The sequence below is a fragment of the Musa acuminata genome, chromosome BXJ2-10 (assembly GCF_036884655.1).
Source record: "Musa acuminata AAA Group cultivar baxijiao chromosome BXJ2-10, Cavendish_Baxijiao_AAA, whole genome shotgun sequence".
Classification (NCBI taxonomy): domain Eukaryota; kingdom Viridiplantae; phylum Streptophyta; class Magnoliopsida; order Zingiberales; family Musaceae; genus Musa; species Musa acuminata.
Window position 1 is genome coordinate 22,884,930 of NC_088347.1, and position 13,219 is coordinate 22,898,148.

The window sequence follows — 13,219 nt, forward strand, 5'->3', positions numbered from 1 at the left end:
CCGATAGTCCCCACTAAGACTGCGTAATATTTACATATATATTTTTTTTTATTTCAAATGATTAAAATATCCTCTTATCTAAAATGAAATTATTTTTTCCTTAAATCTCGATCTATTTAACTAATAAAGATTTTGACGGTTAACGATAATCTTTTAAATTTTAATCTCATCCTTATCACTTATCTTTTGTAAATTTTATTTTAATTTATTATTTTTAGTTAGAAATTCCTATCTTATTATCTTTATTTCACAATGAATAAATAAAAATATGATAATAGTTTTTAAAATAATTAAAATAATCATGAGCAGCTATAAGTTTTTTCTCTTAGACCAAATCAAGAAATAAGTTTGATTGTATATTTTATATATATATACATGAAATCGAAGCAATTTGATGTGTAATCCGAGCCTATATGATATATCATAATCAATCAATAAAAATATTCTAATATTTTGTTTTTATTTTATATTTCATATATCACATTAGATATATATTATATTCATAGACTACGATTTAGAACATGAATATTTGAATCGATTTCAATACATATTATTGAGAATATTCATTGAATAAGTAATTCAATAATAGATTTTAGATCGAACCAATATTAATATACCAAGTATTTTATCTCTTGATATAAAGTAGTCCGAGTTGTTGGAATTGGAATAAGTTCAAAAAGGGGATCACAAAATCTTGACGATCTTTAGATTTATGCTACATATATTCCTATATACGATTATATTCATAGTGGTGAATAGAATACCTAAAGAAGGTCACATCTTTTTTTGGATCAGCTATAGATTATTCTCCTCCATCTTTTACAAACTATAAATAAGAGAATTGACTCTATTGACTTTTGCTATAATCTTAACGTTATAATAGACATTCTAATCAAACGATACAGAGCTCCATGTAATTAATAGATTAAACGAGCAGATTAAGTTGATCTGCTTGAGATTAAGCTTGTGATAGTTTCTTTTATTCATCGAGAAACGAATCAAACTGCTGAGTTGCTTAACCTAATAATATCATAATTATTTTCTTATTGCTATATCTAATTTATTGTTCATATATTGTACTTTATAAATTATTTCATAGTAAATATAAATATAAATTTAGAAATAAAAACGAAATTTACTAATAATTAATTACAAATATGTTGATTTCTGGACCGAACCGATTTGAGCTGCTGTTTGCGCAGACTATAGACCGGCCGACGGGCGCCCTACCCGTTGAGTGGATCCCATGGGAGGACGAGGAGGCGACGACGACGGAACGGGGGTGGCCGTGCCGCTGGGTTGCGGCTCGCTTCACCGCGCGCTCCTGCAGTGCCACCGGCGTGCCGGCGACCGGCGGCAGCAGGCGGTGCTGTGCCGACACCTGAACCGCTCGCTGGCCGAGTGCGTCGTGTCCGCTTGCTGCCCCGAGGAGTCGGAGGCCGTGCGTAGCCTCTGCTCCAGCGCCGGTACCTCCCTCAAGCGGTCGCAGTGCCAGCGCGCGCGTCTCGCTCTCTCCGTCTGCCTTTCCTCCCCTCAACCGTCGGATTCATAGCCGTGGCAGTATCCTTCTCGAGATTACTGGCCCTTCTGCACGCGGGCTCGTGTCTTGTTGGTTTCGGTAAGGCTTAGTAACTGAATTTGAATAGCAAATTTGTTATACCTTCTTCTTCCGCTTTTGATCTAAGAAGAACAATATAATTGTGTGCCTTAATTTTGTCTGTGGATTGATTTGATTGTGAAATAGATATCTTTATTAATTTTGTCTGTGGAATTTTCTTTTGTCCATCTGGTGGGAATCGTTCTGTTTGATTCTGTATTTCAATATTCCATATTCTAAGAGTTTGTCCTGTAACCAAGGATGCAATAGATTGCGGAATAGATTGAATTGACTGGAAAAGAACGAAACCGCTGAATTTTGAGAAACATATTAAACAGACAATACACAGGTTTTTAGAATTCTGTAGTCATTAGTAGGCAAGCAACAACAAAAGAGAAGCTGACATTGCAAAATCAATGGCTAACTAGAACTTAATTTTTTGTAGAATAATTTACCTGAAATATATTTTGAAACAGCTGAATACTTCCCCTTTCAACAGAGACACCAAATACTTGATGCTTCCCTGAATTAAAAGAAGTTTCTGACAGAAAAGCTCTACTCCAAAGACATTATATTATCACATTCCCAAATTCTTCTAACTTTAGATAATAATTCCAACCATTATGTTATTGCAGAAAAGCTTATGAAAAAAAAATTATTTTTTTGTGGCTTGTGTTGTTTTATTACTGTCTTTCATCTGAACATTATTCCTACAGAAAAGTTTTTCCATTTTTCCCTCCTAGACTTTTCCTAAGCTAGTCTTTTATGTTTTTCTGCTAGCACATATATGTTTTTGTTTCTTAACTTAGAGGTTTGACCATTTGGCCACTTATTGTAAAATTTTATCAAATAGTCCAATAAGCTTTCCTGATTTTGAGAAGTGCTCTGTAGTCCATCACCATATGATGTCTATTGATGCAATTACCAAAATTTTGGACTTTAGTGCTTCAAAAATGGCAATGACAAAGTAATTTGTAACAACTTTTTGTGGTTGACTGCATTGGTCATTGAGCTTTTTCAAGGGCAATACCTCTAGTCAAAGCAAGAGACATTAATTTACTTTTTGTTATTTCTAATAAGCAAGGTTCGTAATGCTCGGTACAGTACGCTAGGGTGTACCACCCGGTACATGTGTGTGTGTATATATATATATATATATATATATATATATATATATATATATATATATATATATATATAATATTACAAAAAAAGAAGAAAAGGCCGCAGATGAGGAGAAGACCGTCTTCTCCTCATTTGGCACAACGAGGAGAAGAAAAGGAGGCGTACGCTGCCTTGGTGACATCGCCTCTCTTTCTTCTCCTCGTTGTGCCAAATGAGGAGAAGACGGTCTTCTCCTCATCTGCGGCATTCGACGAAGGCGTCGAAGGCCGCAGACACCTCCGACCTTTGGCGAAGAACATGGCGAAGAAGAAGCCGAGCCGTCGCCTCTCCGTTACCTTATGAATCGGGATTGTCGAGGGAGGGCAATGTCGGGTCAGAAAGCGTCGAGGTTCTCCCTCTTCTTCAAGCGCCTTCTCTCTTGATGCTTCTTCTTCCCTCGTCGTAGCCAAGCTGATACCGCCCGGTAGCGGGTGGTCCACGTACCGATATGTACCGTCCGGTACGAACGGTATCATTCGAAATTAAAATCCTTACTAATAAGATATTCTGAGGTACTCTTCTACCTCATCAAATTGCTAATCCTCATTAAATCACATCATCTAATTGGTGCATTTGCATGTCTTATTTGAAAAGGTCCATGTCAATTTGAAAATTTTTCATTATAATTATTCCTTGACTGTGATTACCTCTGCTTGTTTATGTATATAAATGTGTTATTTATTTTTGTTGTAACCCCAAACATTCATAACAAAGATACCAATGTATTTGTACATATTGTTTCTTAATCATCTTGATGTATCAATCCATATAGTATAGCTGATATTGCAATTATCTTATAAATTTATTTGTTTATTTTATTAGCTCTTTATAAATTGAAATTTGAAACATCTAAAAGGTCTGTCATTGTTGCTAAATTGTGACTATGTGACATATAATTTTTTACTAATATTTAAGGCTTCAAGTTTCTAATATTGATATAAGAAAATTAAAATTCATACACATTATCATACTGTTTAATGGGGAATTTTAAGATTTTGATATACATTTAAAATGAACACATGATGATCTTGTACACTAACAAGGAGAGAGAAATTTGGCTAAGGCATCCAGAAGTAACATTTCTGAAATATGAAGTCAACATGCAGATTTGGGACAGTGGATGATCATCTTGTCTATAGACTTGCATCACCTTCATAAAGGTTACAGATGCTTTAGGGAACTGATTAACCATATCTTATTTATTTATGTTAACTCTTTGATGGAAGTAAGTTTCACGAGTTAATCAGCATACTGTGAAAAAAACTTGGTTCTTTCGTCACTTACAGACAGCTTTTTATTTTTTTCAAGCTCACTTCATAGTATGAAGCTGAATATGGGAAGATTGTTTCTTGGAAATGTCGTTTGTTGTGTTTTACTAAATGAAGAACACTAATAGCGCTATTAATTAGATGCTTTGGGACCCTAAGATAATGCTGACCTTCAATAGGAAGGTCAATCTATGGCCTTATATAAAAATATAGTTGTTCTATGTTTTGTCAAAAAGGATTTCTTTTATGCGTTTGTCATAGGCTTATTTTGTTACATGTGCAGTACTGATCTTAAACGATGCTCCATTTGTGTATGTAATCAGATTATAGGTAAGTTTTAAATATAAATATTTTCACATTTCGTCAGATTGACCATTTAGTTTTGATATCATGACATTTCTTAATATTGTTGTTCGCTTGCACTTTGGCATAAATCAAAATTATCAAATGACTTCAGTAGCAGAGTTATGTTTGAGAACTATGTACCATATGGGATAGTAAATGATAACTTGCTTCCACATGGATGGCATATTGCCTAAAATAAAAAGAAGAATGTGTTGCATGCTTGGTTAATCCTTTGAAAGCCTTGTTTTTCTCTTGCATTTGCTTATGTTGGTTAATCCTTTGAGATTTTTGTCAAATTCTCAAAAGTTCACATCACTGTGTTAATCTAATATTTATTAGGTAACTTCTATCCAATCTGATGCATTTGTTTATGAATTCTGCTGGATAACTTCCACCACCCAAATGCTATGCATTTTCTCCAAGTTTTCAGAATGCTGCTTTGTTATTTCTGCAGCCATTCTGCTGGATAACTTCCAAGCAATTTATGTTTAAGTGGTTAGGACTTCAGAAGTCTGTAGAGAGATACTTAAAGGTTTCTGGAGTTCATCTTTATCTGTAGCTGATGTCTGTATGTGCTTGCTGCTTGTAGAATTGACTTTAAACTGCTATAATGACAAGTGACAGAAAGTGCTATGTATGAACTGTTTTTCTGCATGCTTACAAGAATAAAGAAGGTCCACTAATCATTTTGTTTCTTTTCATCTTTTTGATCCATTATTTCATGATTTGAACAGCATAAACTGTTGCAGGAGTTGTTGCCGAAGGCCTATTTGTCTCTCCTTCAGATTTCTGGAAGATCAGCCATCGCAAGAGACCTGCCTATTCTGCCTTTGTCACACAGCTTATGTTTTAACAGTTACGAATACTTCCCTCATTCAAGGAGGTGAAAGGCAAGTTCTAAACATTTAGGTGTAGAATCACTGCAATTGCACACCAACATATGAAAAATATGGATGCTTGGTTTAACTGTAAGTCCAACATCTCTTCTATCAGTGCCTCATTGTTTATGTAGTATATGCATTGGTCGCACATAATTTACACATTTTTTATGTGTAAAGTTGCAAGTGTAGAAATGATATTGTAAATTTGGAAAATGATAAAATGTGTCTGAAATTAAACATAAAAGCAGAGCTTTGATTAAATTGATTCAGATGATGTTGGTTTTAGATGAGCATTGTTAATTTTCTTATTGTACAGCCTGTTTTAATAGTAGTTCTCGGTTCCATGATTTCTACACCACAAGAACATGCGGGCAGCACATTTAGTAATAGTTTCCTTCTCACACAAATCACTAAAGCATGGTTATAGCTTTCTTCACTCTTCTGCCTGTTAAGAGTGGGTCTTTGACCACCACCTTTGCTTTCATTAGCTAGCTTTCTTAAGAGTAAAGCAAAGAATGTATTGATTGCAAGCCTTTGCAGATAGTCCTAAACCTGGAGGTGTCCCACATTATTACTGTTGGTTTGTTGAATCATGGCCTGCCAGGTTTTGATAGTCCTGTTTGTGTCATTACTCTGACTTCTTTAAATGACAGGATCACCATTTCTGCAATGTGGGAACATCCACTGTTACTTCTTCCTGCTACAAATTCTTGTTAGTTTTAATATCACAAACAAATTTTTATTTTTATTTTTTTGCACAACAAAGGTGTCATTTTTTCTTGTAGAAAATGCTTCCAAAATGAGTGATTTTCCTCCTTGGTCCTTTAAAATTAAGTTTTTTTTCATATATATATATTCTATGAATGCTGATAGGAATGAGAAATATGTTTGTGATGTAAATGTTTGGGGAAATATATGTGCTATATTATACTGCTACTGACTTTGAAAGAGTAGACATGTTTGCGCAATGCCAAGTAATAGAATTAGACAGTATCTCTGCATTGATTCTTAGAACAGAGATTTGACTTGAGGAGAGTGTATGTAGCAGTCGCCAGACGCACATGGCTGTCATCTCCATCATTAAATAGCACATGAGGTATGGTGACCTGCCTTCAATCACTGCGTGATCTCATGTCAAAACATGGATGGTTATATAGTAGAATCACTCATAAAGAACTTGCAATGGGAATCCCCCCCCCCCCCACTTGCATTGCAGCCTTTCCTTAAGTTGCTGTGATCAAAGTTCATGGTATTTATCCCCTTAGGAAATCTAAATTAATGTTACAGGGAATTGCCATCTTTTTAGCTAAGTATTATTGTATGAGCGTGGGTACATGGAAGCAATAGATACATGGCAAAAGCGAGACATGTCAGATTCTAAAGCCAAAGGCAAAGTTGATTCAAACCTGTTAAAGACCTCAGTCTCCTTCCTGCACAGAACATATGGCCATGGGAAAGATGAGCAGGCTGTGTCTTCTCTTCCTCTCCTCGCTCTCTTGCTTCTCTGCCATTGCCTTGTCATGGCAGCAGCCTCGCCCAGAGACGGTCGACCTTGCGTACCACATGGGGCCTGTCCTCACCTCCCCCGTTAACATCTACACCATATGGTATGGCCACTGGGAGGCAGCTCCACAAGGCATCATCAGGGACTTCCTGCTCTCCCTCTCCGCCCCTTCTCCTTCCCCCTCCGTCGGCGACTGGTGGCGCACCGTCCGCCTCTACACCGACCAAACCGGCTCCAACGTCACCGGCAGCTTCGTGCTGGCCGGCGAGCTGCACGACTCGGCCTACTCGCACGGCGCCACGCTGTCCCGCCTCGCCATCCAGTCCGTCATCAGGTCCGCCGTCGCCGCCCACCCGCAGCGGCTGCCGCTGGACCCGCGCAACGGGCTCTACCTGGTCCTCACCTCGCCCGACGTGGAGGTGGAGGACTTCTGCCGGGAGGTCTGCGGCTTCCACTACTTCACCTTCCCGGCTGTGGTCGGCGTGACGGTGCCGTACGCGTGGGTGGGGCACAGCGGCTCGCAGTGCCCGGGGATGTGCGCTTACCCGTTCGCGCTGCCGGAATACATGGTGGGGGTTCACAACGCGAGCGGCGGCGTTCGGGCTCTCGGAGCGCCCAACCGGGACGTGGGCGCCGACGGCATGATCAGCGTGATAGCCCACGAACTGGCGGAGACGTCGAGCGATCCGCTGATCAATGCGTGGTACGCGGGCGACGACCCGGCCGCCCCGGCGGAGATCGCCGACCTCTGCGTCGGGGTCTACGGGTCGGGAGCGGGAGGCGGGTACGTTGGGAGCGTGTTCAAGGGATCAGAGGGGGAGGCTTACAACCTGCATGGGGTGAACGGGAGGAGGTTTCTTGTGCAGTGGGTGTGGAACCCTGTAAAGATGACTTGTTTTGGTCCAAATGCCATGGATTAAAGGGCTGTAATCTTTGAGTTGAGGGAGGGAACAGCCTCAATCCCTCCTGCAGACACACACAAGAAAAGGAAGAAGAAGACACAGTCTGTCACCTTTCATTTTGAAGTTCTTCAAGAACAAATGCCCCAACTAAAAGCAGATTGTTTTACATTCAAATAGCCAGTTTTTGATTGATTTCAGAGCTGAAGTTAATTAGAGCCTACAGTTCTTTGGCATGAGATGTCAAGTCCTTTGTGTATCATGTCATATTTACAGAGTAATTCACTGTTAATTTTCGAAACATAATTCTGAAATAATTATCCAGAAAAAAAAAACAAAAAATGGAAGAGAATGATTACAAAGCGGACCCAATCTTCGACAGAATAATCGTCTTTTAATGGACTGTTATCGTGTGGTTGGGCTCTTCTTCTTCTTCTACGCCGTCGCATGTGCTCCTCCCTCTCGTCTCCGGCGGCCAAACCACGCACATCCCACTAAAACCGAAGCGCGTCGAAGGCGGCGCAGGCGCCGAAGAAGGTCCTCACCTCCGCCGCCACCCGCCACGCCTTGGCGGTCACGAACACGCACCGGATGTTGAACGCCGCCGGCCCACTGGAATGGGTCGAAGAGGAAGCCCACTCAGCGGCACGTTATCGGATTCGGGTTCCGATTGCAGTTGAGATCCGCCCTAACTTATCGGCTCCGGGTTAAGATTTCTCAGATCCAACCCGACAACGAAGCAAGCCGCCCCCACACCTTGAGCCCTTCATTACAACTGACAAAGCCGACTCCGCTCTCGGTCGTGTCTCGCCGCCGTCTCTTTCTCCTCCTCGCCCTACCGCTTGCGGCTATCTCCGGCCATTTCCGGACAACGACTAAACTGAGGTGCGAGTCTCCTTCTCTTGATCTCTTCTGACAAGATCATTGATTTACCAGTTGTTGCAGAGGAAAAGGGAGTCCATTATGGCAGTTGCAACTCAGACTTTTAAGGGAAACTTGAAGGTGATTGTGATCCCTCGGCCCCTTATCTTTCTCCATTCTTTTGTTGTGCTATCGTTTGGGAATTTGATCTAAAGCATGTGCTAATAATCTGGTAATCTGAATCAGTTCTTGCCCATCTCCAAGATATAGATAACGAAGAGAAAACCAAATTAGATTCTTGGGGCCTCTCTTTATACATATTAGAAATTTGGCATAACCACGTAGAGTTGATTTCGTTCAACACAAGGTAAACTCCTTTCGAGGTTGTAAGATAAGACTGAGGCCAAAGTGAACGTTTGGTTGGTTGAACTTAGTTATATCTTTTAATTCTAAACTTCTTGTATAACCCTATTCTATCATAATTTATGAGGTCGACTGATTTAGAATCAGTAGAAAATCTAGATTTCTCTATCTGGCTCTTGTAATCAATCATTTCATCCTGTTTGCTCCAGAGACACATGATATAATTCTCCCATTCTCAATGTTCTCTATTGTTCCTACAACTGCTTATCCAATTACTGTATTGTAGTTTGTTTAGATCTATTTTTACTTAGACTTCTATATTATGTACTTGAAAGACAAGGGTCTTTTTCAAAGGCTAAACTGTATTTTGTTTTGTGTCTTTATCTTAGACTTATTCACTTCTCCTAATCTTCATTTTTTTCACATCTGGATCACTGTAAACTGTACAGTTGAGCAACAAAGATTATATTATTGTAATTACTTGGTGAAATTTGTTGTTGCAGAGCCTTTATAGTAACCTAGAAGAGATCTTCCTGTCTGAAGTTGTGTTTAGTTTCATGGATCATTTACAAACTAATGTGTTCGTCATAATATAATTGAGAGTTGAAAATAACCATATCATTTTATATTTGTGTTAGGCGTATCTGAATTTTTTTTTCTTGTCCTCATTGGTGGTAAGAGCATTATGCTGTTATATTGCACCTGTGTAAACTTGGTATCGACAATATACGCAGAAAGCACTGGCTGGACTGAGGAGAATCGATTTAGAGGGTTTACGTTGGCGAGTATTTGATGCAAAAGGCCAGGTTGTTATTCTTGTCTTATGTTTGATATCTGGCATTATATTTTTCTCTAGTAAACTCAGTATTATGCTGCTAAGTATGTTTGATGTGGTCTTTAACAATTTGACAACTAGGTCCTTGGAAGATTGGCATCTCAGATAGCAACTGTAATTCAAGGCAAAGATAAACCTACCTATGCGCCACACCAGGAAGATGGAGATATGTGCATTGTGCTCAATGCAAAAGATGTATCTGTTACAGGAAGAAAAATGACCGATAAATTTTATCGCTGGCACACTGGGTAAGGGCCAAAAGCTATTGTTGTTTTCAGTAATAATTAATTTGGGATGTCCTTGTTTCCTTCCTTAGACTACTTTTACATGTGTATTGTCACAGATACATTGGCCACTTAAGAGAAAGGAGCTTGAAGGACCAGTTGGTAAAAGATCCAACAGAAGTGGTTCGTAAAGCTGTCTTGCGCATGTTACCACGCAATAAATTGCGTGATGTAAGTGATAATTTATTACTATGTTCAAAGTTTAGTTTTACCTAAATTCTAGATAATTAAGCAGCAAATCAATTTGTAGCTCTTCTTAAGAAAATTTTCAAGATTCAAGATGCTAGAAATTTTCTCTTCTAAAATGTTTTCTTTGAACTGTATCATATATGATAAAACTAGTTTGTGGATCCTAGCAATTTGTAAAATGTCTTCTAAAATCAAGCGGCAAATCAATTTGTACCTAAAATGTCTTCTTGTTAGCAAGCGTGAGCAGGTTATCAGTTTTGAAGTTCTGATACATGAGCATGTTCATTGCATGCTCTCTCTTGTTTACACTTGCAGGAACATGTACGAGCATGTTCATTAGTTCATAGTTTATTTCCAACTAACAAATTTGTTGTTCTAATTGTATATATGCAATTAGTATCCTAGTAGATGAAATATTCTTGTAAAAAAGATCACTTCTGGATGACATCCCAACCTGCTTGTCGATAAATTTATGCTACTTCAAAATTTTCAAGTATATAACCTATAATCTCAGTAGAGCAACTCCTAGTAGTTTTATTCTTTGGTGGTTACTTCTTGGTCATTCATGGCTAACAAAAGCTCTATGTATCTGTAGCCTGTTTGTTTATCATTTTAATATTTTGCTAATTTTCTTTTGTGTTGAGCAGAACATTTTTATGAGCATGTACTTTATGGCAATGACAAAATAGATATCACTAGCATTAATCTTGTGTTTCATGCTTATTTAAAAACCTACTTGTTTAAGATTTTAGACAAACGTTAATAAACTTGTCAATTATCTGGAAATTTTATTAATCATGGTCATCATGTAAAATTTCATGGCAATGACAAAGAGATCAAAGGTTTGAAGTGACCTAAATTACAACGGTACATCTTTGACAATTTGTTTTTGAGGAGATTGTGTCCCTCATGGTGTATAGGTTCAGTGCTCTTCTACTCCCAAAATACTATCTGGCGCACCACCAACTAGTCTAATGTGCACAAGAGTTCACCGATAAATGCTTCAAGGAGACTGCCTTTAGTTGCCCAATAACTATTACAGGGCCATAATCATGAGTGGGATGTAACAATTTAAATTGTCCAGTTGTTTAAAGATTTTAACACAAGGTCTATTGACCAGAGGATGCATGACAAGGGACATACCAAGTGGATTGGTACCGATTCAGAATATTCTTTTTACATTCAACCATTATATTAAATCTTTACCATTTTAAATTAAAGAAAATCATTTTAATTTTTGACAAAGATGATATCTGATAGCTGATCTTACACCTAGTTATGTATAAGCTGATGATTTAGGGTCTTAAGCTGTCTCATCAAACAAGTGAAGAAGAAAGCTAGACCTCATTCGCTTAATTTGCATTCACTGACCAACTAAATGCTGAATATGTGTTTGTTAGCTCATTAGTTTGTCTTCAAATAGAAGATTTTAAGCTCTAGTTGGTTTGTTTGTTAATAAAGGATGAAAGATTCATCTGGACATCTACAAAATAACCAATGAGGTAGGGCTAATCTTACTTTTAAGTGTCTTTTATTATAGATCTACTGGTTTAATGCTCCACTCTTGATAATAGTCTTTCTTTGTGTTCATAGACTATTTGTGCCTGCAAATTATGATTCATTAAGATTGCATAAGTTTTCCTACCTGTATACTAGGAACTTATGTCAAGGTCAATATATGGCAAAAATGCTTTCAAACTACATAACATGAGCATGCACTGGTGGAACAGTAATGATACTAATTGATTCATGTATTCTAAAACTCTGCAAGAGACAGTGATTTTCCCTTTTGTCATTGGGCCAAATGAAATTAGCTGCTGGTAAATGTATACGAGTGTGTAAAACACATTTTATATAGAATTGAATAGGATGACATCTCTGATGGCTAAGGTGTTCTCTTATCAGTGCTGTCGCATATATGCTTGATGTATCATCATCCTTGGTTGTTGTCTATTAAGCATGTTTGTCATGCATTTGCTAACAAATAGGAAGTATTGGATCTTCATAAAATTGCCGAGACTTAGAAAGTATGATCGTTATTCACTTAAAAAAAAATTGCTTAGGAGTTGTATACAATTGAACACAAAGCATACTACACAATTGATGCTGGTATAGTGTCCATAAAGTCTATGAATATCGCATATGCCCTTTTTCTAAGAATACTTGCTCTCTATTTTTATCTTGCTGTAGAAACTTGTGAACAGTATGAATCTTTTCCGTGGGCTCTGAAAACGTGTCTATTATATTTTTAATTGTACTGTAAAAATTATGAATCATAAGGGTTCCTTCAGGACCGTGACCGCAAGCTCAGGATATTTGCGGGAAGCAAACATCCATTTGTCGATCGTCCTTTGGAACCTTACGTGATGCCACCTCGTAAAGTGCGGGAGATGAGGCCCCGGGCTAGGCGTGCACTAATTCGGGCGCAGATAAAGGCAGAGAAAGGCAGTGCCGGACCAATCGTAAAGAAGAAAAAATAAAGAAGTGAGTTCATGAGTCTAGGTTTTTTCACGAAGGGTTCTCATCCTCATGGTTTGGCCCATTCCATGATTTCACATGTAAAATACTCCTACCGTGATTCTTTACTTGGATTTGATGGTGTATTTCCATTTAACAAGTTAGATTTTGGGTGTCTTTACATTTCTGAATAATCCTTTGATCTGTTATGTTATAAACGAATATAGAAGACAAAAGACTATTTCTCTAGCATATCGAATCCTCGTTATGCTTTGTGGTCAAGAACTTGGCGTTTCTTCAAGGCCTTGTGATGACACCGGCATGAGTTCATTGATGGAATGTAGCCTCCAGCAAAGTTATGCAAGTCTTTGTTGTTGTGCATGTGAATTTAGAATAATCCCTGAGCGTCTGATTTGTTGTATGACAAACCACCATATGCTATCACACGATAAGGGGTGTAATATTAAAGCCGGTCGAGATTTCTCTTCAGTCTCCAATTTGATCTGATGGCATCGTTACGTACAAAATTAAGATATAAATTCAGCATTTGTCGTGCTATTTTTTTAAGATTT

General features: G+C 38.2%; 2 protein-coding genes across 3 annotated transcripts; both read left to right on the plus strand.

Moving 5' to 3' along the window:
- Nucleotides 1-6,125: 6,125 nt before the first annotated feature.
- Nucleotides 6,126-7,892, plus strand: LOC104000450 (protein EXORDIUM-like 7). Its single transcript, XM_009422501.3, has one exon. It carries the CDS (start codon nucleotides 6,699-6,701, stop codon nucleotides 7,677-7,679), a length of 981 nt encoding a protein of 326 aa, XP_009420776.3. The 5' UTR covers nucleotides 6,126-6,698; the 3' UTR covers nucleotides 7,680-7,892.
- A 352-nt stretch (nucleotides 7,893-8,244) lies between these two features.
- Nucleotides 8,245-12,899, plus strand: LOC135624535 (uncharacterized). Of its 2 annotated transcripts, none has more exons than XM_065128252.1 (6): nucleotides 8,245-8,543; nucleotides 8,604-8,660; nucleotides 9,617-9,688; nucleotides 9,799-9,965; nucleotides 10,061-10,172; nucleotides 12,471-12,899. In XM_065128252.1, the coding sequence occupies exons 2-6, from the start codon at nucleotides 8,622-8,624 to the stop codon at nucleotides 12,555-12,557; spliced, it is 477 nt and encodes a 158-aa protein (XP_064984324.1). In that variant the 5' UTR covers nucleotides 8,245-8,543; nucleotides 8,604-8,621; the 3' UTR covers nucleotides 12,558-12,899. The 2 variants fall into 2 exon arrangements, with proteins under 2 accessions (XP_064984324.1, XP_064984323.1); XM_065128251.1 differs by having other exon boundaries at nucleotides 8,385-8,543; nucleotides 12,482-12,899.
- The last annotated feature ends 320 nt before the right edge of the window (nucleotides 12,900-13,219 follow it).

What these genes read in the sequence shown, in the direction of transcription:
- LOC104000450 (XM_009422501.3), top strand. Translation starts at nt 6,699, where the DNA reads ATGGCCATGGGAAAGATGAGCAGGCTGTGTCTTCTCTTCCTCTCCTCG.
- LOC135624535 (XM_065128251.1), top strand. Translation starts at nt 8,622, where the DNA reads ATGGCAGTTGCAACTCAGACTTTTAAGGGAAACTTGAAG. An exon ending in TATTTGATGCAAAAGGCCAG is followed by an intron (nt 9,689 to 9,798) that starts GTTGTTATTCTT and finishes TTTGACAACTAG; the next exon opens with GTCCTTGGAAGATTGGCATC. An exon ending in TTTTATCGCTGGCACACTGG is followed by an intron (nt 9,966 to 10,060) that starts GTAAGGGCCAAA and finishes GTATTGTCACAG; the next exon opens with ATACATTGGCCACTTAAGAG.